We start from the raw sequence: 27,114 nt of genomic DNA, 5'->3' as shown, positions 1-27,114 counted from the left end.
GGGAACAAACACAATTCATCATTAACATCAGGATGTTATCTGCCCGAGTCACTTAACATTCCCCTGTGGCAGAGTAAGCCACCAGTAATTATCTCTTTATTTGGCAAGGAAGTCCATCAAGACTGTCATGATGTATTACGATACTTAAATGGCTGTACCTTCACTGTAACTTCACACTCCTTCTGCTGTGATCATAATTGTGCGGTAATGGATTGAGCTTGGAGGGTATTTCCATCAATGGTTATACCGCCACCCTCTCAGAACACACATATCAGGACTTGCTGTGCACGTCTTGTGGGCTTGGTTCCACAATGTACAGTACATATTACAACTTCTTATTACAGGATACAGTCATCTATAAGAGATTGGAAAAGACAAGCCTTGGTTGGCTTGAGGAACAGGAGACAAACTTCCATTCCCTTTCCCAGGAAATATTATTCCCAGAAAGCAATGCTATGGGAAAACCGACAGAATGTGCAGTTCAATCCTGTGCATCATCCATCCATTTTCTGACTGCTTCATCCGATTTAGGGTCATGAGGGAGCCAGAGCCTATCCCTGTAAGCAATGGGCATAATGCAAGATACACTTTGGACAGGACGCAAGTTCATCACAAGGCAAACACACAATCACACCAGAGCCAATTAAACAAAATGAGAATGGCTTTGGACTGTGGTGAAGAAACCATACCATCTGTGGGATTCCTCCATGAACATGGGTAGAATAAACAAACTCCACATAGATAGCACCCCAGGTCCAGAACTGAACACAGGACCCCAGTGCCTGTGCATCATTACTCTCATTATATCCCCGACTACAAGCAACCCTTTCAGAAGAATGGGACAGCAGTCATCTATAAATATTTGAAAGCCTTGTAGAAAACAAGCTAAGCTTGTTTTTAAACTCTTACTACTAAAAGAGGACCATCACCACATTAGTCAGTGGTTCTCATGGTCTCCTCATCCTTCCCCAAGGATAAATGACAAAAAAGGCCTAATTTATTTTAAACGTGTTTGTTTACCATGTAGCAGACAGCAAGGTAAGATTTTAAAACCTAAGCAACCTGCTTCTCGTCTCACTAATCATCTGGGCTGGTTGTCAGAGGTCAGGCTTTGCAACACACCTGGATGATTGGGAAACACATTACAGCAAAATAAATTAATCGAGTCGTATCAGCTGTACACAACTGAACGCACGCCATATGGACAGGTTTGCGTGGCGAGCAGTGAACTTGTGACCTGGCGGTTATTCCGCAGTCTCTATCCAAAGCGTGCCAGGCTAGGTGTGCCAGTTGGGAAGAGAGGGAGAGTACTGAAACAGTACATCAGGTCTATAAATAATTTACCAGCAACCAGGCGGGATAGGGAGACAGGGGAAATGACCGGCACAGTGTGAGCCTTTTCATCTCTTCAGCAAGTTGGTTTGGTTCCAGCCTCTTGCAGCCAGGACGACTATGTGACAGCTGCTTTATCCTGGGTCTTGCACACTAAGAGACACGTCACTCCCTGCAGTATCCTCCCATATCATCTACTGTACATGCCACAGCTGCTTCAGCAATGGAGCACTAGGACAGATTTCTCTCATGGCAGACTTCAGACTCCGTGACAGAGAAGCACTACAGCCTTGGTCAGAAGGACAGATACAGCATGCTGTGAGTCTCTGTACTCAATGATCTTAAATAAACAATCAGTCCTCAGGCCTCCACAGAACTTCTTTTTCAAAAGAGCGAAGTTGGAAGTACATCGAGTAGATGCAAATGTGACAATTAGACAGGAATGCTGTGAGCATGAAGCCCAGAACGCCAACATTTCTACAAATAAATTAAAACACATTTGGAAATTAAATTGATAGAAGTGTCAATAATGTCTTAGATGAAGAAATATGCAGCAAAAATACTGAATGCTTAATATGTCTCCATGTCATCTAAAACCTTTTTTCAAGTGGCATTTGGAATTCCAAATTAATGTTGACACAGACCCTGGTCTTCAAAGATGCATCAGAAAGCGGTCAGATACTCAGAGGGACTCAGATGTAAGAGATAGACATCTGCCACACTGAACACCTCAGACTGCTGATTAATGGCAGCTTCCACAGATATTGATACAAGTGTCAGTGTGATGGATAGGCAGCAGTGTGGAAGAGCGGTCCCCTCTTTGGATTCAGAACTGTGTGGGGCGATGCTGTTGTGCAGTACACTTTAGCACAGCAGTTCACTCACACTGCTTCAGTAAAATCCTCAGCTGTATAAATAGTGTAAGTTGTAATACAACTTGCAAAATGTAAGTGGATTTGGATAAAAGCATCTACCAGACAAATTCATAATAATGTTCCTGTACAGCTCTTCACATAACCTACTAGTGTACACACAGGCTTTTTTAAAGAACTTTTCAGAATCACATGCAAGACACACCTCTTGTACTTTACATTTAAGCAAATTTAAGACAAAACCAGCCAATGAGAGCTTCTCTGCGTGCTTGACTGCAATTACAACAATAGTGCTGTGATGACAAGGTCATATCTTTTTATTCAAATACAAAACCTTTTTTATGGCTGATATGTAGCTTTAACCAGTCAGCCTAGGTAAGGATGCAGATCTACTCCACAATAAGATGCTACAGCAAGGTTCCCACGCACAGATGAGAAGACATTTTCACTCCTCCAAACCTTCTGAAAAAGAGGTGATCTCTTGGTTGGATGGTGTCATGTGGTATGGGTGATTAAGGAACAATTCACATTGATCTTCTAAAGAAATGTGAATTCCACGGTTTTTATAGGCATCTGGACTAGAAAAAACTCCTGTATTTATTAGTTCAGATCACATATAATTTTGGTTAAAATAACTGAGTCTTGATTAACATCTATTACACAGGAAAGCCACTGCAAAAACTCAACCTTTCGACCCAGAGTAAACTGCATAGCACTCCAAATCATGCCATAAGATCCTTAATGACCAAATATACAAAGCTCCTCAGCAGAAAGATGGAAAATTAAAATGGAAAACTCCATATTGGGATTTCAAGAGCAAAAGAGTTATCCCATGATGCAGCTCGGACACAATGCTGCTTCGAGAGACAGCCAGTATAGTTATAAAATTGTGTCCATAGTCTAAATAATCACTTCTTTTATAACCAAATAAAAAGATTCAGAAGCACACAAACTGAGACCTACAAAAACAAAAGGATTTCTAGTATCACATGCCTTAGAGCTTTAATAAAAGAGGAGTTATGCTGGATTACATGGGGGTTTAAACTACAGTATCACGTACTTAACCCCTTCTAGAAATTCTCCCGCAGTCGTAAATACATACGCCATCTGCTGTGATGGAGAGAACTGAGTATTTAAAACCACTTGCATATTTAAAAATCAGATTTTCATAATTTCTCTGTGAAATACAATTGCTCCGGTTTAATCCAGCAACAGAAAGAAAGCTATGGGCAGAGACAAGACCACAATACGCAGGCAGAATTCCACCCCCTCAGTCTCTTGCACAGCTCAGAAGCTGGGGTGGGGAGGGGGACAGGGGGCTCATGTTTATGAAAGTTGTCTGAGCTCGACCTCCTTCTTATTCTCGACTCACCCACCGCGTACGTTAATCCTACTGTCCACCATCTGTGGTTCCCCAATACGCCACTGGGAGTTTGGGAAGGGGAGGAGGCTGAATCTTTGTTTTGGGGCGGCAGCCCCACAGTGCCAGATGTCAAAGGCAGGGTGTTAGTGATGGGGGTGTTTAGGGTGAAAGAGGTTTGTTCCTCATAAATACTATGAGGAGCACTGAGTACACATGTAAGCCTATGGCAGTAAATTAAAGCAAGCATTAATCTCAACAAAGGGGTAATCTGTCAGACTATTGAGAGGCCGGCAATTATCTCTCCTCCAATGTAAACAGGGCTGACTTCAATGAACTCTGTGCACAGACAGAGTGCAGCTGAAGGGCTCAGTGATGTGTGTGTTTATGGATGGTAGTAAACATCTTGCCCAGAACCACAGATATCCAGGTGACAAGCCTACTGAAAATTTCAAAAAAATGAAATAGGGAACCACTTATTCACACTCCCGTCTGGTCGACAAGAAAGCAATAAAAAAAACCTTCCTGCAGAAATAAAACTCCATGTAAAATACATGAGCCAGGCAGCTAAAACACACGAAAAGCAGAGATGCGTTTCAAACCATCCATTCAATCTCAATTTATTGTACATTAACATAATTATACACCACGTTATTTCATGCTTACCTTTGTAAATACCCAAGTTGTTTTAAATAAATATTACCACTGAAAAGCAGGTGTCTAAATATAATATAAGATTCATTGTTGACTCTTTGGCTTTGGTGATGCAAGCTGAACTACACGGTGATAGTGGGGGAAACGTTTTCAGGACCACTGTATGACTGGGCCCTTGAACGGACTGGTACTGACATACTGGTTGGGTTTAACCCACTCTCAACCACAGCATTATTCTTTTACATCAGGTCCACATGTGCCTGGGTTTTTGTTGCGAGGAGGAATCGTCACAGGATTTAAGGCTTTCTTTTATTTTTTTTTCCTCCTTCCCAAACAGTGCCCTGACATTTGTTTAATGAAACCGCCAGGAGTTATGATTATAGTTCTGTGCTTTTCAAAGTTTTGGGCCCTGCGTCTGCATTCACCAATCAAAGCGGAACAAAACAGATTGTTGAGAGAACCCTGTTGTCAAAACAAAGTGTACGCAGGAGGAGCTTACCTTCTGTGGTTTGTAATTGAAAAACAAGAGGGATTTCGCTGGCTTCCTAGAGCTCTGATCAAAGACCGGAGGGACGCAAGCACACGCATTAAATCTTCTCACAGGCAGCTGTGCTTGAGGCAAAACAAAATATGCCAGAGCTTTGCAGGAAATCACTCCTTCATCAGCTTTCCGAGTGTACTAGGGCAGCCCAAAGCCAAGATGACAAATGTGTGTGGGGTTTTTTTTTCTTGTAAACCTGATGCCAAAGATGTATTAAAAAAATGGGCTGAAATCTTTACACCGACAGGCCCTTGGACAGCCAGCGTCTTGAATTGCTGTCTGTGCCAATATCCTAACAGTGCTTGGCACTCCAGCAGCTTGGGGCATGCACAACCTAAGAACATAAGAACACAAGACAGCCAGCAAACGAATGGAGGTCATTTAACCCACTTTGCTTGTTACGTTATGTCTCTTGCGAAGTCATGTCTTGGAAAGAGCTCCAGCAGCTCCAGCCCCCTGCCACTCTATGTCTCCAAGCAACTAATCCTTTTTAGAATGTGTTAATGAGTATTATTTTAAAAAATATTTGTTAGAAATAATCTTATCTGAAACTCTTTATCTTAACATCTTACCTGGCTGCACTCACAGCCTTCTGGGGTAGCCAGTTAAGATGTTAAGAAAAAGAGTAAACATACACACTTCCAAAGTTTTACAAGATGCAAAGAATACATTTCTTTAAGCCTGCAAGGACAAATCCCCCTCAATAAAGTCTTTACCATGTCGCAAAGCAGGCATTGGTATGAGCAGTCTTCCTTCATTTCTTATCAGTGTCTTATCAGGAAAAAAGTCAACACAAGGATACCAAAGATGTACATACAGGATATTTATATTTATTTATAGCCTTACCTGGCCTAGGCAAACAATGATATCATGTAAATGAGTTTTAAAGATGATGTTTGGTAAACCTGGAGTAACACCATTATGAAAGAGATCCGCAGTGCACACAGCAGGACCACCACATGTCCTCTTAATGGCTTGCTAGGGTGTGTAGTAACACAGGACATGGATATACAAAGCCATTTAGTGTCCACTGTTGCGGTTTATGGGAACATGTTCCCAATCACCTCATTTCACTAGCAAGCTGGGTGAGCCAGATAACTTCATTACCTCCCTGTACTCAAAATTGGATGCACTGAGCCTCACTGCAATTAAGAGCATCCACCCCGGGCTCACCAATCTTCCCGTTTTCCTCAGTTACAGCACTGTGTCTGCTGAGTTTTACACTAGGCATTCTACTGACGATGCATTATCTGCGAGTTACTGTATTGCGCTGGCATTTGACAGGGAGGAAGAAGGTCCTGAGGAATCATCTGAATCGGAGGCTCAACTCAAACAGTCAACTCAAAATGAGGGCACAAGTGGAAACTGCATTTAAAACAGTGAACAGGAGACACCTTTTAACCCAAAGGGTTGTGGGAGTTTGGAAAAAGCTACCCAGCTAATACCTTGGCTTATTTTAAAGAAATGGCTGGAGGTGATCCTTGGATCAGTGACCTACATGCTACAAACAGGATACGTGGGCTGAATGGCCTCTCATTTGTAACCATTCTTATGTCTATGTTTAACCAAACTTAAACTTCAACTGTTCCAAAGAGCTAAAGGGGACTTTTTGGCACACAAAGCTCCAAACTCACACCCGGAGGTGCGGGCTTTGATCCCGCTACCTCTCGCATGCAAAGCGAGTGCTCCACCATGTGAGCCAAGCCCCTTCAAAAGAATTGCCATGCCAGAGGATTTATTCACACCCAGGCCTGCCTTCCACCTTCCACTTTCCCGGAGCCCCACCTCAGTCAATGGTTCCTCCATCTTGCAGGAAGGTGGCTTATCCCTGACCCAGAATAGCGCCCAGCAGGTGTGGGCCTTGTCATTGCAGTGACGTGCCTGTCAGGCTGGCTGCTGAGCTCTTAGCTGCTGCACTTTAAAATCCACGCTGTAATCCGATTGGGGCTCTGCTGCTACAATCCCCCCCGCAGATTCCCAAGATTGCGCCCCGCCAGAGAGAGAGGAATAAGGCAGGATCAATATGGCGCCTTTCTGTCTTGCAGGCTGCAGGAAGTTTTTTAGATCAATAATTAAGTGACAGCAGCGCATTGGTATGCATAATACCCATGTTCAAAATGTTAATAAAATTGTCGTGAGCTGTCATTCTTTACACCACTATGCAAGACTTTGGGGAAAAGCTCTTGAAAGTGTGAAGGGATAAATTATTTAATAAGGACTCAAACACCAGATCCACACTGGTGCCGATTACAGCTCTAATCTCCAACCCTGATCCTGCAGAATTCCGGTCCTGCAGTTTTTAGGCATCTTCAATCAGCGGCCGAATATTTATGAAAAATGACATGTTCCTGGACATTTCCACAAAGGTTCATAAGGAGGCCGTCTTGAGATGGTAAGGGAGGGTAGCATGACTCACATGGGGGAAAGGCAGTGAGCGTATCACCACCCCAAAATCACCAGCGGATCAGAGCTGGGTCATTTGACGCGAGGAGAGTTTACTCCGCATACTGAGAGGAGACAAGGGTGAAAGGCTGTCTGAGCTCCACAAAAGCAGGATGCACCACTGCGATGCTGCCTTGAACTGTTTTGTAAAGACTTCTAATGACATGATTTGAAAAATGATTGGGGCAAATACTGTAGGTCTGGAGAACATTTTGCTTACAGCCATTTCTAACCACTATCTATAAAACAACAATGTCTCCAACAATTAATTCTTATTAAAGGATGGCCTATTCCTTTAATGAGAAGAACAGATTTTTGATAAAAGGTGGCAATGTCAAGTTATTGTTTGTCTTGTATGGGAGGATACACAGGGCTGAAGCCCAGTTCTGGTGGTCAGAAAAAGAAAAAATACTGATGCTCATGATGTCACAACAGCAAAGTCCAGCCCCACTCACAGTTGCCATTTAAGTTTGCCAATAGAATATGAGAACACACTGCATACAATCAACTGCTCAGCTGGTTATTGCTACATTGGTGTACAGTAAAATACCCAAAGCGCTTGGGAATTTTTGTTTCTCTCATTTAAACTGTATGATAACTGGCAACAGAAGAAAGGAATGAGCTGACTGCTTGGTAAGCACTTAAAAGCAGAAGGTCAAGACTACATTACAACTGTCAGTGCTAAAAGGAAGGCTGCACCATTTGAAAACTGCAAGCTAATTAGCACTGGATCATGAGGCAAAGGAGAGCAATTAAAAACTAATCCAAAAAGATTGATTTCCTACAACTCGGCATCACCAGCTGACCTATAATGCTTAGGTTAGTCTACACTCATTTGTAAGGGAAAACAGGGAGAAATCTATCCATCTATTTTGCTCATTTCTCTCAAATGAAAAGTGAAAAAATGTTTCATCAGCCGATCAGGGTTCAATAAATGCTACAAGGGACCAGTCCTGGGGTAAAAACAATTAAAACATTCTTTAAGATTTTTAATCCTCGATTTCATCTTAAGAAGGTTTTAGTTTCCCAAAGATGTCAAACAGGCAAACACTCACTTGTGACACCTCTCATCGCAAGGGTTACAGGGAATGGAAGCATATAATTTTGAAGAGCTGGCACTTTCACAGCACCTCTAACACACTGTCCTGATGTGCTTTGAAAAACTTTTGATCTCTCAGCTTTGGGGAAAAAAAACACTTTGATGGGTGAAAAACAGGGGTCCTGAAAACCTTTCATTACATTCCTGCTCTCTCACGCTGACAAAAGCCGACCATTCAGAACTCTCCTCTCGCATACCTCTTCCCATCTACTGTTCTAACCTCAAAACCTGCCAAGACAGCAGCTTGTATCACATCCAGCTTCATTCACAAAGCATCTCATAAAATTTGCCCCACATCCTTTTTCAAGCACCTTTTAGTTTTCCTGTTTAATTATACTGTACATTGACAGTTTTTAGCCTAGAACCTTAAATTCCAAACTCCAAAGAGATCAAGAGTCAGCTGAAGTAGGAGTCATTGTGGAGCACGGATCAGACCTCTAAGAAGGCACAGGGAGAACACAAGTGTGAACACACTGGTTTGTTAACATCACCACCACCATCACCAACAAGGTTAAAACTCAAAGCCAGAAGGATCATGGTGCACGCTTTCATTTGCAAAGCACATGGGCTGTTCAGTGCTGATCTATAGAGGCTACAAATGGCAGCAGCTACCTTATTTTTGACTAGTACCGAAAAAGGGACAGATCCTTGCGCACTTACTAGTTCGGCCGGCCTTGATCTTGGCTAGCAGCTTTTGGGCGGATGGCAGGTCCCCATTCTTCACAGCCTGAAGGAGATCTTGTTCCTTCCCCATGATCCCGATGTGTAGCAGATCCCAGTCTCTCTCCGCAGCACAGAAACCAATTCCTCAAAGAGCCATGGTGAAGGGGCGGCTGCTCAAACTCTCTGGGAAATCTCCGAGGTCGGATCGGATGCTGTCAAGTCTTGGCAACGGGACTAGGAAAGCAGCTGATCTTAAATTACTGAAATGGCAGGACTGTGTCGCCTTCAATCGCATACCTTGGCAGGCCAACACCTTTCCCTTTTTGATCCAGAAAAGGTGTTGGTTGGAACACCGAATGGGTCTGGCCTCAGTGCAGACTGCCCCAGAGGTACCAGGTTTGGGGATGCGGCACAGCAAGGCTCCTTTTCCCGGTTTTCAATATCGTCTAAAAAACAAAAACCCTGAAAAAACGAAAAACGTCACTTAAAAATGATGTCCTATAAGAGAAACCTCAAGACTGCAGACTTGTAATGCTGACAATAAATGCTGGTCTACAACAGCTACTCATAAACGTTTGAAACGTGTCATCCTCACCTAGAATCTGGCACACCATGATTAGAAAACACAATGGTACGTACGGAATGGTGGAGTCTGTCTTAGTGCTGCAAAACCACTTAAAGATAAGTACTGCCACAGCACGGCAAAGTTGCAACAAGTGCAAATTACAACTTTTTGAACCTTACACTAGCTGCTCTCATTTATATTTATGCTCTTTTTCTAACATTTGTGGTGGGAAACCGTACTTTGATCTTGAAGGGAAAATGAAATAATTTCTTGGCTTCCAGCACTGCACCAGACACATGGAATGTGGTACAAGACACAGACATTAATGATGAATCCCATAATCTAAAGACAGAGTCCGAACAGTACAAATGGACCAGTTTAAACACCTGAAACCATCAAATTAGAACCATAATATCTGTAAAAATACAAGACACTTCCCTTGGACTTCATAGGTGTTTGTGAAAACATAAAATAAATACGCAGTAATTTTCCAACTTTTTGCAGACAACTCTTGTGTAAAAAGAAAGGAAACTAGGGTCTTCACAGGACTACTTATATTACTAATAGCACCATTATTTTTATTTTATTTTTAATGCTGTATTAAGAGACAAAAAATCCCAAGTCCTTGCCCCTGTGCCATTTGGGAATCTTACCAAGAAATTAATCCCTGCTTTAAGAGAAGCTGGCTGAATGCCTGGCAAAAGCATTCTTTCCTGCAGGAAGCCTACAGGAGTGACCTGTTCCCGGACTTCCCATTGTTCAACTCACAGAACACGAACAAAGTGCGTAAGAATAATATCCTGGAGAGAGAAAAAAATCCCCTTCCCTTTGATTTTGGAGCTGCTGGGTACTCGGCACATATCGGATTTCAAAGGGAATGCTCACTGAAGCTCCAACAATAACAGTGGAGTTTCAGGATACAATGTTTTCATTAACAAAGATAAGAAAGACGTACTTCATGCCAGGTCCTCGCATGAAGGCAGCAGGTATAACTTACCCAAGAGGAGCGGCAGCACGCAGACCACTGATTTTCAACTGCGGAAGGGATGAGGGGATGGTGAAAAACAAAGGGAGTTCTTTCCAATCATGCCCAGAATAATTGCTTTGTTACACACATTAACTGCACATGTATTTTACACAGACCTACTTGCATGTTTATGTTTGCACACAGAAGGGTGTTCTGGTTAACAACCACCCCCAAACAGTCTGTGTTCCAGCAGACATCACTGGTGTTTTTCTGCAGAGCAACCTGTGCTAGGGGTACCGACGCTTGTGCATCGCACCAGTTACGAACTCTGGGGACTCTCATCCATACCCCTCTCCCCAACCCCACTCACCCCCTTTTCCCCCCATAGCTTCCTACTACACCCATACATAACATTCCCTTTCTCCATATCCTTATTGCCCTCCTACTGGAAGGAATGGTGGATCCAGCACCCTTCCCCTCCTCCTGAAGGATGAAATTAGGTGTACCAGTAACAATTTCTGCATGAAACAGTGGTATTGAATAAGAATTCCAATGCACATGTACATACTGCAATAAAATCCACCACTTTCTCTCCCGAAAGTTCGAAACCCTACACGGTATCACCCCCTCACCTTCTTGGACCAGTAGTGATGGGTAAGCGCCAACTAGAAATTTCCCATTCTGCACTTTTAACAGACAGGCTGCACACTCTGTAATGGTGCACACTGTCACTTCAGAAGTTAATAAGGAGGCGACACGACACAGATGTGATGGCCTTTATCACATTTGAATCTATCGCCTCCAACTCGTTACCACCCTGGAATGAACAGAGTGTGTGTGAGCTTTCTTTGTCTTTACATTTTATGGAATTGTTATGCAACAGTTTGAGAAGAACAAGCTTTCTTCCACCTCGTTTCATCATTTTCTACCTGAGTCTTTGTGAAACTAACAAACCAAGCTGGGTAAATCTGTGGACATCTTCATCCCACAATATACATTACGGTATACACTGGTGGGTGAGGGACAGCGCAGCATGGTGGGTGAGCCTCTGGATTCATGACTGACAGGTTGTAGGTTGGAGTCCCCACTGAATTACCCTTGAGTGAGGTACCCAACCCCAACTGTTCCAGTCCACCCAGCTGTATAAGGTGGCACCAGCACAGAAAAAAACCCTGGACTGATGTCTTATCTGTCAAATGCCCTCAAGCTTAAAACTACAGTAACCAGGATGAGTTCTGTCTCAATGACCCTCTGGGCTCTGGTGTGGGCTCTGGTGTGGACTTTACCTTTACCCAAACTGATGGGCAGAGCTCTGACGACTGCGATAATGGTAATGAGATGCAGCTTATCTTGGACTGAAAATCGCCACAGCTGTGCCAGAAATACTGGCACATTAGGAAATACTCAGCTCTTTGCTCCACTTCTGGCTCCCTCAGATATTCATCAGGTCACGCCACAGCCATCCACTGCAGTCACGGAAAAACTAAGCTCTGCCCATTTAGAGCACAGTATGCATTGTTGCATTGCATGTTCCTAAAAAAGGTATCATAACGAGCATGGTTATTTTCTTGCATGTTTTCCTTTGGAATTCCTAAGAACCGTAATGTATTTAAGATCAAAAAGCACCCTGGAGGTCTACGGTACAGGAATTGGGGTTATAAATCACTGTAATAATGATGATAGTCGAGTCTGTGCAAAGATTCCTGTAGGCCTCTTTGCACTAGTCGTGCAGTTTTTAAGAGTTAAGCACACAGACACTGCTGATATTTATTTATCCATCTGAAGTATTTATTTTGTTGGTTCAGTTAGGACTGCAGTGTCTTTTCCTCTTCTTTCCACCTAAGACTTTTTTTAACTTAACTGGTCTACATACTGTATAGGACATCCATCCATTTTCAGACTGCTTCTTCCAATTCGAGGGTCGCAGGAGAGCCAGGGTCTATCTGGGTAAGCAACACACACAAGGCACACACACAGACACAAACACACAGTTGCTTACACAAAGGCCAAACATTCCCAGAAACTAATGAACCTACCAATATGTTTTTGGACTATGGGAGGAAAACAGAGAGCAAGCACAGGGAGAACACACACAGTCCACACAGATACCACCCCAGCTCAGGTCCACTACTGCACCACTTTGCTGCCTCACATACTGTAGGATATATAGATCTGAAAATGTTTTACAGGGTCTGGGTTAAACGTATGTCTTAAATTATCTGCTGCTTAAGAGTTAGGAAATAGGTGACTGAGCTGCTTAGGGATCTTCGAGATCTAGTTTAGCTACAACTACAGTATCTCAATTTTATTTCTGAACTCTGAGAATTAAGTTGAAGCCAACAACATGAAATCAATCTAACATCCCTAAAGCTCGCCAGAAAGATTTTGTTTCAGATATTGAACAGTTGGCTACTGGCTATGCTAGTGTGCTTGACCATATTTTAAGGAATACGTTAACTGGTTAACTCTTTAAAATGTCAGAAACTGAACTCCCATGAACTACTTCATAAAAGAAGAGAGGGTAATGACTAGGTTCAGGGCCACACTTAAAAGCAGCAGCAACACTGAAATCGGAAACGGACATAGTAAAATGTGCAGCTGGAGAGAGCTCAAGTGAGTATCAAATTTGTGCTTAAAAAACAACCCACATAGACTCATCACAAAACAAAACTTCCTGCGGTATGAGGTTCTGTGGAAGACAGTTCCACACTTTACCTCACATGGGCCTAGAGAGCATGCAATGGAAATGCATCATCCCACAGCCAAATGCAGGGCTGTAATCAGGAGCTGTCAAACTCCAGCTCTCTGAAACACTCCATGTCTGGGTGGTAACTGTTGCGAGGACATTTTGGGGAAAAAAAATCAAGTTTCTCTGAAGAAGTGGGAGACATGCAATCAGACTCCCAAATCCTAACTGGCAACAAACAAAAAAACATCCAAAATGGCCAAAATGTGCTATACCACAATACAGAGGCTTATAATTAGGCAAAGACATTTCATTGCAGTAGGCATGTTCCAGCAACAATTAGCCATTTCAATAAAACCGCACTGAAGAGCATGGGGAACAGTGAACAGGGAAGCAAGCAATAACCTTGCTGTATACAATTAAAAGTACTTAATTTTGCTAATTATTCACTTTATTGGTCATAATTACTATCATTCCCTGGCATTTAGTAGCAATGAATTAGAGACCTACAATGTGAAACCTGCAGGATCCGGTCCTGCACAACTGGATGCTTGGCAACCCTGGTTTAGAGTATTAGAAATATTTCAACCAGTACACGAATGCGATAATAAATACAGTACATGAATCTGCAAATCATAAAAAGAGGTACAGTTTATAAAAAAATAACATAAACACTGTAACCATATAGCCAATAAGTGTCAGGTTTGTTCCACTAGGAAGCAAGATACAGAATTTTATCATAACGCACTGCTGTGCTTCATCTATTTATTCTTTAGCCTCCTAAAGCCTTTTTCTATAAAGGTATTTATAGACATTAACATGTAGAGCTGGTGATTTACTTGGGAGAATAAAGTATCCAATAGGCCTAAACGGCAGCAACATAATTTCAATTACCTTCCAAACTGTCATAACATCATACTTCACAGGTTGAGAATAGTTAGTTATAACTGAAAATGACAGCATGGTATCTTGATGAATAAACAGAGGCGGATCCAACCACTTCTAATCCACCCACCCATTTTCTAACTGCTTTATCCATTACAAAGCCATGGGAAGCTGGAGCCTATCCTGGCAAGCAATGGGCACGAGGCAGGGTACAGTACACAGGGCACAGACATGCACACACTCACTCCACGACCAATTTCCCCAAAAGCCAATTAACCAACCAGCATGTCTACAGATTGTGGGAGGAAACCCATGAGAACACAGGGAGAACATGCACACTCCACACAGATAGAACCCCAGGAACTGAACTCAGGGCCCTGGCTCTGCGAGACAGAAATACTAACCAATGCACCGCCATCCCACCCCCCATTGCTAATCATTTATTTTATACATAAATGCAAGTACTTGTAGTTCATTATATTCAAACACAAGTAGCAGCACATTTTCATTTAAATATACTTTTAGGTGCATCTGCAACTGAATTGAAGTCTAGCACTGGCAAAGTCAAGCCAGTAACTACTTTTAAACTCAGCTTCTTGAGAGGCTGTTCCTGCTCATGGCCAGGCGTGAAATCAACTTCCTAACCTCTCTGTGGGAGGGGGAGGGAGAGGGAGAAACCGAAGCACCTGGAGAATTACGGACATGAACATGGGAAGACGTGCAAACTCCACACAGAAGGTACCCCACACAGTATGGAAACTCAGGAATCTAGAGCTACGGGCTGCATCACTGTGTAGCCCTAATCTATGTCTGTCTCAAGAAGGGGAAAAGAACAGGAAAAGGCAAGTGTAGATCAACAACGGGTGCTCTTATGATTTAAAACAGGAAGTACTTAAAAGAAGTGCTTATAAAGAGCTTGGAGCATGGTGCCGGTTGCCAGTGATGCCATTCTGGAAAGATATGCAGCTAACAACCAAACAAGAAAAAGAGGATCAAGAAGAAGGGCAGCACAGTGGTGCTGTGGTTAGCATTGTTGCCCCTAAGTAACCTGGTGATTAGTAAAGGAGGAACCTGGTGATGTAACCCTGCCTTAAATAAAGAAATGCTCATATCTGCCTGGTTTCCTCCTGAACTTTCAAAATCCAGTTGGTTATTTATTATCTAAAGCATTCCACACCATTCTGCAAATTCATGCTCCGTATTAAAAAAATGTAAACAAAATTGCGAGCACGCTGTTCTGCATACTGTAATTGCAACTGCACAATAACAAGAACCAACTTCCTCGATATTGAATTGCACTCCATTCCAGCAACATGACAGAATTTGTTTTGTGTTGTTAATGAATGCAATCAGAGTCACCCTTAGAGTTTCTTTCCGACCAGTTTACGTGCCAGATTTTCGTCCAGCTGTTTTTGGTCTTCAATTCAAAGCTAACAGTAATGCTTGTTAGATTATTGTTTGAGGCTATTTTGTGACACAACAGTAGCCTCAGAACTAAGGTCAGGCTGGGAACATTTTAGTGATAACCCCTATTAATCATGATGCTATAGTATTGTCACTTTTTGTGTCAATTGGGAATTACGCTGACGCAGAGCCTGTCAGCTGATTTTAACAAGCAGGCAGCAATTTACGCTGCTGACAGCAACTTCTCAGCTGCTTCGCTACTGTACATTATTACGAGTCCATCATCCGCAAGATGCGCACTGACTCAGATTTTTTTGTCAAATACTAGTTTTACGACTCAAGAATACCCAATGCACCTTGTCCTTTCAAACAAACTAGCGAGGTAGCTCAATGTTAGCCGAACTACCTTATCCTGAAATAAACTCTGTTCTATAACTCAAATACTACATTTTGGCATATTTTGCAATTCCAGACTCTGGCCACCGAGGAACAAGTATACTACTAGGGTTGGGAATGCGATTTTCGTGTTTTAAATAAATAGAACACACCTACAGTATATAGCGTATTGAATTCTCGGGAAATTACAAATTAATAACATGACATTTACTGCACAGCAGTTGCGGGGAAGGCAAATCGTGCCGCACATGCCAGTTTTGAGCTGAAAAAAATGTGCTTACACTGTACAGAGATCAGTAGAGGTGAAGAATCATTTCTAGTTGTGGTATTATTCATGAATGGCATGGTCCGAAAGCGACTGTTCTAATTGCATTGGAAGCGTGTAAACTGAAAGAAAAACTGTACCTTGACGTTAAAGGCAGTAGAAGAGTAAACACGCGGATTAACTCACGTACTAGAGATAAGCTCCGACAGAGGTCATATAACACGCCACACAAGTGGTATATTTATGTCCTCCTTTTGGTCGCGTAAATTTCAATATGATGAACATATTCAAGATTTAACAGGTCAATACGACAAAGCTAACATCAAAGGTTTGCAGTTCGATCTTTTCATAGTTGGATGTATCTCATTCAATTATTACATTTTAGGGACTTTCTGATAATGGATGGATGGATGTACCCGACCCAAAATATATTACAGTAGTACGTCTCTTGGGCACCTTCTGGTAAGGGTCATAAAAAAAGGAATCCACTAGGATATGGATCGTGAACACTTTCCTCCGTTTTGAATCAGAAGACAATCTATTTGACACAAAACTACACACCCTCGCTGCTGTATCACGGAGTCTTGGACAACCAAACTGACATACTATTTCTAAAATACAATTAATGGCATCATTTTAATAACTCGAATTTACTGGAATAGCAAGATTAAAACGTGCCTCCCTTAAAACTTCAACCAGGTACGCAACCTATCCCCGCCGGTGATTTTTAACTTTTCCATGAAATGTTTAACTCTGTAAAGCGAAAATGGGAATTCGCAGCACGCCACGGCACGCTGTACAATTCCTATCGGACTCACCTCCGGACTGAAAGATCTGCCAAGTACGATTACAATTTACGTCAAGGTGGTGCGCAGACTGGTTGTTTCCATTAAATCCAGGGAAGCAGTCTCGTCTCCAACAAAAACATCCAGACAAGTTATTCATTTGAAATTCCTGCATAAAGTCACCCAATCCGCGAGTGCCCGGCTCCGGCCATGTTTACACTTTCAGTGTTTGAAGGGTTACTGAACTGGATTTAGGTCCTTCATAACAGAAAGCCCCAATATTTCATTCTCCACCGCTTGCTGTTGAAAACTCCAAACTCTGCTTGGCACTTCTATCATTGTCACTTGGCCAAATCTCCCGAGTCAATCGTCCCTCCCACTATCCCGTCCGGCTCCAGACTCCACCTTTTTTAAGGGAGACTTGCAGACTTGGGAGGGTTTTTTTTTTTCAAAAGGCCGCCTGTTGGGAACCGTGCATGGGAAGCCGTACGAGCAATTGGGGAGAGGACAGGTCACTGGACGTTAGCCGGACAGCGCAGAGTGGCAGGCGTCCTTGTGATTTCATTATGTACCCAATAACTTGCTGCTCTCCTGTGGGATTTAAAAGGGACTATTATATTGAGCAAATTCCAGCTGTCGACGCCTATTGGTCAGAATCAGTAGTGCGTAGTGCAGTGTTTAAAACCACCGCATTGTGTATTATCTGAATTTAATATTAATTTGAAATAATTAACTTTGGTGACTTACCATAAAATAGTAATAATAATAATATCCTCAAACTTATATAGCACTTTTGTGGTAATTCCACAAAATTCCTCCTCCAGCACCAGTGTTGCCCCCACCTGGATAATCCAATGGCAGCCAAAGTGCACCAGTACACTCACCACACACCAGCTATCAGTGGGGAGGTGAATAGAGTTAATGATGTTCATAGCCCTGGTTCTAGAGAGACAACCTCCTTTTTCCCTTACCACCCAAGTGTTAATTCTTGGCACATGTTCATTTTGAATTGGTTAGAATTCAAATTTAAAAATATAAATATTTTTAATTCAACGTGTTCAGTGCAATACTGGGATGGGAAATCTGCATGTGGTGTTAATGACCAGTAGGTGGTGTTTTTCCCTCTGGACAAGAGTTTCCAAGACTGCCTCACTATGCTGACAGGGGAGGTGCCTCTCTAGGTCCTTAGCACTTGGCTATTAGATTCAGCTTGACAAGTTTAGGGGTGCTAGCATGGTCTCCTTGGCTGTATTCCAGTAAAACAGGCCTTTGTAAATCTCCCCCAATAATTCAACAGGTTACATCTCCTCCTGATCTCCTATGCAGTTAGGCTGCTGGTGTATAATAATAATTCCTAACACTTATATAGTGCTTTTCTGGACACTCCATTCAAAGCGCTTTACAGACTCCCCTCCACCACCACCAATATGCATCCCCCACCTGGATGATGCAATGGCAGCCATACTGCACCAGTATGCTCACCACACACCAGTTTTCAGTGGGGAGTAGAACAGAGTGATGAAGCCAGTTCATAGACAGGGATTATTGGGAGTCCATAATTGGTAAAGGCCAATGGGAAATTTGGCCAGGATGTCTGGGTTACTACTCTTTTCAAGAAACAACCTGGGATTTTTAAAGACCACAGAGAGTCAGGACCTCAGTTTTACATCTCATTCAAAGGATGGAGCCATTTTACACTATAGTGTCCCTGTCACTATACTGGGGCACTAGTGCCTCCCTATGACCCTACTAACACCTCTTCCAGCAGAAACCTTAGTTTTTCCAGGTCTCCCATCTAGGTACTGGCCAGGCTCACAACTGCTGAGCTTTAGTGGGCTGCCAGTCGTGTGTAGCAGGGTGATATGGCCTCCTCCTGTACATAAAGCACTTTGTGATCCATCCATCCATTTTTCGAACCACATTGGCCAATACAGAGACGCGGGGAACTTGAACCTATACCCTAGCAACACACACAAGGTGGGATTCACCCTGCACAGGACGCCAGTCCATGACACAAACGCACACAATCCCACCGGGGCCAGTTTCCCCAGAAGCCAATCAGCCTAGCAGTACAGTATGTCCTGGGGAGGAACCCGGAGCACCCAGAGTAAACCCACAGAAACACTGGGAGAACATGCAGACTCTATACAGGGCCCTAGCACTGCGAGGCAGGAATGTTATCCACTACGCTCCGTGCCACCCCACTCTGTGATCCCTTGAGATTAAAAATGTAATAGAAAAGCAATTTATAAACCAGTTCAATTGTTAGATTGAGCACACACACACATCACAGATAAATGGATTCATGTAATATCTTGCTATATTTCCAACACGAAGGCTGTTTCTTTAAAGAAACACCAAAAGGACAGTTTGAAAGCCATATCGCTAATCTCCCATGCTTTATCATTTTTAACAAAGCTGCAGGTAGACTCGAGTCTGGGTCTTTTGTTGTTGCTGTCTACATAGGGGTGTCACTGTTTGTGCAGTGCGCGCATTTCGAAGGTGTGGTCACAGTGACCATTGTATGTCTCTGTGGAAACTGAGTTCATTGAAACCACATTAAACACAGCTGTGCAGAGGCTCTTCCAGCGCACAGGCGATCTGGCATCAGAGAGAGACGCCACAGCAAAATACGAGCCCAAAATTGCAAACTCTTTCTTTGTCCAGAGTGAGGGCAGGGGCTCTCGAGGTGTCAGAACAGAAACACAAAAGTAAAGACAAAATAAAAAGCACTTGCTACAGGCAGCCTTTTTGCAGTATATACAGTAATTCAGATCCATCATCTGTAATATATCATTAGTTACACTATTAGTATATAATCTAGAATTAATAATATACATAATACTATATATAATATAGTATTAATAAACTTTATTTTATTTAATGCCATTGAAAGCACACATTTCAAAGTGCGTTGCAGTATGTAATAAGCACATTGCCCAAAATTACAAAAAAATACAAAGTTTAAAAAGCAGATAGCGAAGATAAAAGGCCTTTCTGAAAAAGTCAGCTTTAAGCCTAGACATAGAAGCTCCCAGTGTGGCTGGTTGTGTTTTTAAATATGAAAAGGCCGATTGAAGGGATACTTCACTGCTGCGTTCAACGTCTGGGAGAACAAAAGTCACGGTGCTTAGATTTTTCTTTGCCGGCCCTTTGAGCTCAGGAGGAATTGAAATCCGAGATGGGGCCAACTCAAATGCAATAAGGAAGAAAAAAATAACAAGGAATGACAACCATTCCAGGGAAAAAAGGCTTTCATTAAAGTTTTCCATGCCACTTTTCATTCTGCACGATCATTATGTTTCTCCTAACAGCATACAGATTGCAAACAACATTGTTTTATTCTTCTTTCCTGCAGCTATGACTCCATCTTGTGGCTAAGAAAGAAATAGCATGTTCATTACCTGCAGGTTCATTGCCTGCAGGCTTTTAATTACATTTTTACATACATACTAGTTACACACTTCCAGGAAGATGAAGTTTAAAACCACCAAGAGGTCTGGCTACCATAGTTCAAAAGTTGTACACCAGGTAGTCATTGCTGGTCCCCATGAGGAAACACATAGGAAATTAAAGTTCTTTACAAATAATTCCCATATCTACAAATAAATAAATCATTTGGCAGATTCTATTTACCCAGTAGAACAGGTTTTCCTAATACTTTTCATCTGACTCATTTTTGGAGCTTAGTTACTGAATGGTGCATTTTAAAATATATTGTAAGCTGTCAAAAGTCTCAGAAAAAAAAAGTTTCAGATAGGAACAAATTACCACTCATCCTAAAGTTCAGTAGGACCCAAAATCCAGCAGTGAGAGTTAAAATTGTCTAAGTAGTGTTGGAATGTTAACCCTAACCCTAGCTGGGGTTTCAACAGAGCAATTCTGCAATGTATCTCTGAAGCACTGCAGTCATCAGATTTGAAAATGTTCCTCACCCCAACAAATATAAGTCTGAAAAAATGGAAACCATTGAAAAAAGCTCTTGAAAATTTATCTTTTTCAATCATGTACTGTATATTCTTTAGCTAATTTGTCAACCTCCTGAAAAGTGTTGTAAAAATGCTATTATAATGATTGTGCATTTCAGTCAACAACTACATTTTGACTCAGTTTATACGTCTAGTCGCACATTAAATGACAAAATAATAGAGATTACCCAGTAGAACAGGTTTTCCTAACACTTTTCATCAGACTCATTTTTGGAGCACAGCTACTGAGTGGTGCAATTTACAATGTAATGTACAGTATGTATCAATTATGTTTTATGGTCTTTGTACTTGTTGTGTTGCCCCTCAGCCCATCACTCTTGCAGTAGCTCCTGGGCTCCTTCGGACGAACACAAAGGTTCTGATCGCTTTGTCCACACTGCAGGTCAGGCTTCCATTCCTTCAGCCAATAGAACGATCTAATTTAATTGCTTCTGTCTTATACGGTGTTGTTAAAACTATTAAATTATTAGTTGCAGCAGATTAATTATTTTATCTTAGGAGGCCAAAAATCTTATTTACTTTGCTGGAAGCTCTGATGGAAAATGGCTATGAAATAAAAGAGTTGAGTAAACTCCAAGTAATACAACACAAAGAAAAAAATGTGTAATTAAAATAGAGTGTGAGAACTTAATACTATATCTGCTCTGGATGATAGAGTCTAACACCAACGTCTCGAGCGACTGTCGTCTCGGTTTTGTTTCACTAAATCTGTCTGTTATATAATTTACTGAACTATTTACTCAGCAAGAAACATTTTTGATTTGTTCAAGGATCATTTGCAAGAGGTTCCCAATTTGGACCTTGGGGGACCCCCACACCTCCTGGTTTCTGTATGAATTTTTCAGACACAATGAAAACCCCAGTAATCCCTGTAGTCTCAATGACCTAACTGGGAACTCTTACACATGTGGAAGGAAGAGAGAGACCAATGCCAATTACGAGAGAGTGAAATAAGAAATTGCCAATGTCTGATGTAAAACAAGTTACATTTAATTACAAAATGATTGTTAATTGTTGGATTTTTGTTCTCATTTCAAAGCCACAATACTAGCTTCAAAATAACCTTTAAAAAGATCTCAGATAATCTGGGCAGGGATGTATATATTGTAACGACTGCAGCGGGTCTCCACGGAATGGACCAGGCTTGTGACTCAGGGGAGTTGGAAGACACATTTATTAACAGACGCTGGGAAAGGTACACACGCACAGGGCCAGGGAATACCACACATCACCTACACCACCACAGACATGGAAGGGAAGAGAGGGCCTCACAGCCCCTATCCCATTATATAGAGTTCAGTAACCTAAGTCCTGCCATTCAGGCGTTGTTCCCAGCACGCCTTGCGTGTGCATGACTAAAGGGGACAGTGTAGCCGCTAAAGTATCCCACGTGGGCGCTACAATATATACTCATGATATATTAACTAAACGTGCAACAAACCATCAGATGCTGAAGTCTTTTAGAAAAACAGTGCTACAACTTTCTATGGTGCATTTTATGGCCTTTATAACTGCAGGTACTGCACTTTAGTATGGAAACAGCGAATGAGGCCTATCTGTGCAAGTTTACTAAGGAGAAAAAATATCCAAATACTATTATTTTTGCATTATTTTGTGGCATTTTCATAAATGTAAAATTCAGTGGCTTCATATGCATTTTGGCTTATTAACAGAAAGATGCTGCAGGTATTATATATTTTTGTTTAAAAAGGAAGGAATTATCATCACTCATTTTAAGCACAAAATCAGAATTGTTTCTAAGAACGTTTGATATTTACGCAAATATAACGTGATATTCAGTCAGATGTGAGGTGAAATTGACAGACTTTTCATTAGCACATGCTCAGCAGCCTGGTATTATATTTTAAAATCACTCCGAAGAAACTTTGGGAAAACTGTCAGCATTGCTGCATTTCTGAGTTATTGAACAAACATTACCAATAGGAAGACAATTTCTTTAACTTGCCACTAGGAGGAGGCATGTCCTCAGTCAATTTTTAAACTGACATTTGGAAGGAAAGAGCTGTTAAGCCTTTGGCAATTGAATTAAAAGGTGATTTGAGGAAGACCAGGTCATACAATTTTAGAAATTCAACCAGGACACTGCTCTTGACACCTGTACCCTTTTAAAAAATGCCAAGGGGTTTTTAATGAAGAGGTCGTCAAGAACCACTCTGTAAACTCTTATCTGAAGGACAGTGTTTTCTACAGCGCAGATGTATTACCTAATCTAGTATACAGGTATAATTTACCTGTATATTATCTGTACTACTGGACCGTACTGGACCAGAAGAGCGCCACCTAGTGGTCTAACAAAGCTACATGTTTTTCAAGGGAAAGTCATCCCTTCTCACTACTGACCAGGCTCACCCTTGCTCACTCTGAGACTTGATGAACTCAGGCAGCCAAGTACTATTGGTTGAAGACACAGCTATTACTGTGATGGTCTTGATAAACATTGCCCACTGACCCAGGGCTCTAGTGCTATGAGGCAGCAATGCTAACCACTGTGCCATCTGCTTGGCAAACATAAACCAGGACAATTTTGCAATCCCGTGTTAGCAAATTGAGCTTCGTAAACTTGGTTGCATGGTGCTTCTATTTCAGTGCCAGGGACAGCTGTTTCATTTACCCCCAGATTTCTGGAATAAGCTTTAGCACATGATTGTACTTCTGTAACACTCCTCAGATTTGTTTTAGATCTAACGCAGGATAGAGGCCGTGAGTCACAGCACCAGAATAACTTGAAGCTTTTCTGTGCTTTAATATTACACACACAAAATCAGAAGTACTTAAATATTATGTCGGGAAGTTAAGTTAATAAGATTGATTAAATCAGACATAACTACAAATATACAAGAACAGTTACAGGAGAGGAGGATATTCAATCCATTTAGTAGTTATTACCTAAATAACCAAAGTACCATAGCTCATCCATCTGATTCTTTAAGAACCCAGGTTATCAACTTCAACATGATTGAGTAGCTTTTTCCATACTTGAACAACACTCTGGGTGAAGAATTGATCTAGATTCTAAATGTATTTCCACACAGTATGAAACTGCCCTCATTTATGTACTGATTAAGTACTACATTTAAGCTGCTTACTAAGCTGAATACCAGCTAGTAAGGTACTGTCTATGCATCATTTCTTAAAAACCTGAGGAACAAAGCTGAAGGCTGTCACGGATGTCGGTAAGGAATGCCGTGGAATGGCCAGGAGAGCAATAAAGACCCTATGTGTAGCAGCAAAAGGGGCAACACAGAGGTTAGCCCAGGCTCAGGAGGTCAGATGGTGTCGGGTAGAAACCTATGCCCTCAGGCCTCGGAGGAGAAGACCTGGTGCTAGGCGGGTCTCGACATCTGAACCCTCAACGCTGAGCAAGGAACAAAGGGTGAACCGGAAATATATAGACCCACAAAAAGGACAAAAAAAGCACAGGGAAACTAGCAACAGGACAGAGTAGGAGCGCCCTCTAGATGTAGAGGGTGTGACAGAGACTAACTGATCCCGTTTTTGGTAGGGTAATAAGGAGCAAGCTGTTATTAGTACGCAGATCCGTATGTTAGTTTAATACCAATTGCAATAAACTTCTAAAAAATGTTCTCAGTTTCAGAGAACCCAAAATAACAGCTGCTGTCTTCTAGAGGAATCTGAAGTACAGGACTAAGGACAACTCTAATAGACTAAGCAATTTAGCATAATACGAAGCAGGATAAAAGTTCAGAATGTAGTAGCAACTTCTTACTGAAATATCATAATTATATAAGCGTCCGTCGCTGTGAAATTTATTGTAATATTAAACTAAAATTGGATTTCAACCACAATACACTTGACCAACTTCTCTCTCATGTTCTAATTTTAAAGAAAGGTGCCATCAATATTACACCTGCTTACTGTGTGCACGTGGAGCCTATAGTATGCGATATAAAGTTCTGAGATATATATTGAGATAAATATTGAAAGTGTGCAAGGTTTACCTTTGTCGTATTTCATACACATACAGTACAGTAACTGTAACCTAAGCCCATTACTACAAACCACTTTTCGGCACCGGTAGCATTAGGAAAGACAGAGTAGAGACGACTTACAGGCTCACTGTCAGTTTAATTGCCCTTGTCAATCAAGTAGGCGTGCCTGTCACTGAGCAGGTACAGTAAACTGGGAAGGCAGAGGGAAAGCAGACTGCTCTGGACTGGACACAGATGAGGGGAAAAAGAAAAACTATGGATTGCTTCCTGGTTTTATAGAGGGAAACAGATAGAAGGGGGTTGCTGATCGCCACACTATTATTTAAAGAATATAATTCCTTACACATCTATAGCTCTTTTCTGGACACACCACTCAAGGTGCTTCCACAGGTTTTCTTTTTGCAATAGAAAGTGCAGCAGGGGATGATCATTGCAATTCACTGCAATTGACCCAAAGAAACCAAAACCAATGATTTACCAAACCAGTAAATCAACACATTACATCTGTTCAATAGAGAAAGATCATCTTGTTGCATCCTGGCATTATTTTTCAAGTTGACTGACTAAAGTGTCCAACAAGTGATTCAGGAAATATTTTACAGTTGAAGTTAAAATGGATATCACATACATTACCAAAAATCCTTCAGTAGAAGCATACAACTTTTGTTTGTTTTTTTGCGCATTTTCACTGGCCTTTTAATTTTCAGACCCCCTCAGACCCCCTCCAGGATTCTACCTTTTATGGTCTCTAAGACTGCACAGTCCTCTTCCTTCTGAGACATTTTTTAGTTGGCTATATTCCATCTTCTCATTAACACTTCATTAGTCACAGGGCAGAAAAACACCATCTTATTAACTCCTTGTCACCTAATTCTTAATTCACTTGACACTTTTCATTTTTACATACCCATGTACTAAAGCATTTAACCCAATAAACTCCACACAACACAAGCTTCACTAAACCTTCACTGAAATCACTTCTGCAAGTTTTCACTCTTACTCTTCAGTAACAAACAGCAACTCATCTCATCACTAACTAGTCTGACTGATCCTGTTTGGCCAGGACACCTCTCTGTAACCAACGCTTACGTCCCAGACAGTTTTTCGGTCTCATTCCTCACTCTAATTTGATAATTTGCATTTGATAGATAAAGCACAGGGTGTACTCAGGACGCTGAACCTATGTCATCTAGCCTCCTCTCTCAGTTGTGGAGAGAAGATACTCTGCTACATTGCAAAGTAATGCTCATTTTCTCCAGGTACCAACACCTCCAGACAGACCTGGTTCTACTGGCCAATTTTGCTCCTCAGGAGTGGATTTCAACCCCATTGAACCTGGCAAAATCTACCAAACAGATATTCAGCACCCACAACTCCCCTCAGTTCAGTCTAAGCTATATTGGCTCAAGCATTCCTAGTTCACTGAGCCCCAGAGGCCTGTAAGCCAGCCCAACCTATTGCAAGTGAACACTGGCCTCTGGACCTCTCACTCTCTCTCCTTCTAGCCTGGAGCCTAGACACAGTCTGAAATCAATTTCATTCAGATTACATTATTTATCCTAAGCATCTTAATTATCCCAGAGGAGAGGGGTTCCACAAAGAGCCTATCCCGACAGAAAGTATGGCTCATTCTCATCCAATAAATTTTTTAACCATGCTGTTTGGCTTACATGCTCATGTAATAACAATATTTCACAGAGTTGTTTGCATTACAGATTTGTATACAGAACACATCCTAATAAATTATTGAAATTGCAAGGTGGTTAAATCATTAATTAAGGATAACTAATTACCATTGCTTTTTTCAAAAAGGAGACAGACACCAGACAGACCAGCGTGTGGAGGCAGCAGGGACCATGGTCAGCAGCACTCTGTAGAGTCACCAGCACTGTGTTTTGAAAAGGGGATCTGATTCCTGCTCAACAGGCAGATGCGGGGGGAGCTTTCTTGTCCTCTTGTCAGGACCACGATCTGTCAGCAGTTCAGACTGAGCACATAACCTTTTTTCTTCCCATGATTGCAGTGTAATCAAGAGGCTTGCACAGTATTTGTACTCTGGGAGCAACTTTATGGGAACAAGCAAAATCAACAACATGTGGACAGGTCCCCTGGTAATTAACACTGGCCTGTTTCCCACATTTGCACCAGTCTCAGCTCTCATCAGTCAACTGACCTCTGGAACCAGCTTCCACCTCTGTCCTTCCAAGAGACCTATAATTTACAGCTCTCAAAAGGACA

At 41.8% G+C, this 27,114-nt stretch overlaps 1 protein-coding gene across 2 annotated transcripts in view; it reads right to left on the bottom strand.

Annotated features, from left to right (window-relative positions):
- Window positions 1-17,237, bottom strand: part of caskin2b (CASK interacting protein 2b) — a 123,779-nt gene extending 106,542 nt beyond the window's left edge. The window contains exons 1-2 of one of the 2 annotated variants that reach the window (XM_088927818.1): window positions 16,950-17,237; window positions 8,961-9,425 (exon numbers count right to left, since the gene is read on the bottom strand). In XM_088927818.1, the coding sequence (XP_088783944.1) occupies window positions 8,961-9,054 (94 nt within the window). In that variant the 5' untranslated portion in view covers window positions 9,055-9,425; window positions 16,950-17,237. The remainder of the gene's footprint in view (window positions 1-8,960; window positions 9,426-16,949) is intronic. The other variant, XM_088927819.1, reaches the window with a different exon arrangement.
- Window positions 17,238-27,114: the final 9,877 nt, after the last annotated feature.

Source organism: Atractosteus spatula, chromosome 11 (assembly GCF_055471065.1).
Source record: "Atractosteus spatula isolate fAtrSpa1 chromosome 11, fAtrSpa1.hap1, whole genome shotgun sequence".
NCBI lineage: Eukaryota > Metazoa > Chordata > Actinopteri > Semionotiformes > Lepisosteidae > Atractosteus > Atractosteus spatula.
Note: the sequence above shows the minus strand (reverse complement) of the source record. Positions and strands in the feature narration are given on the sequence as shown.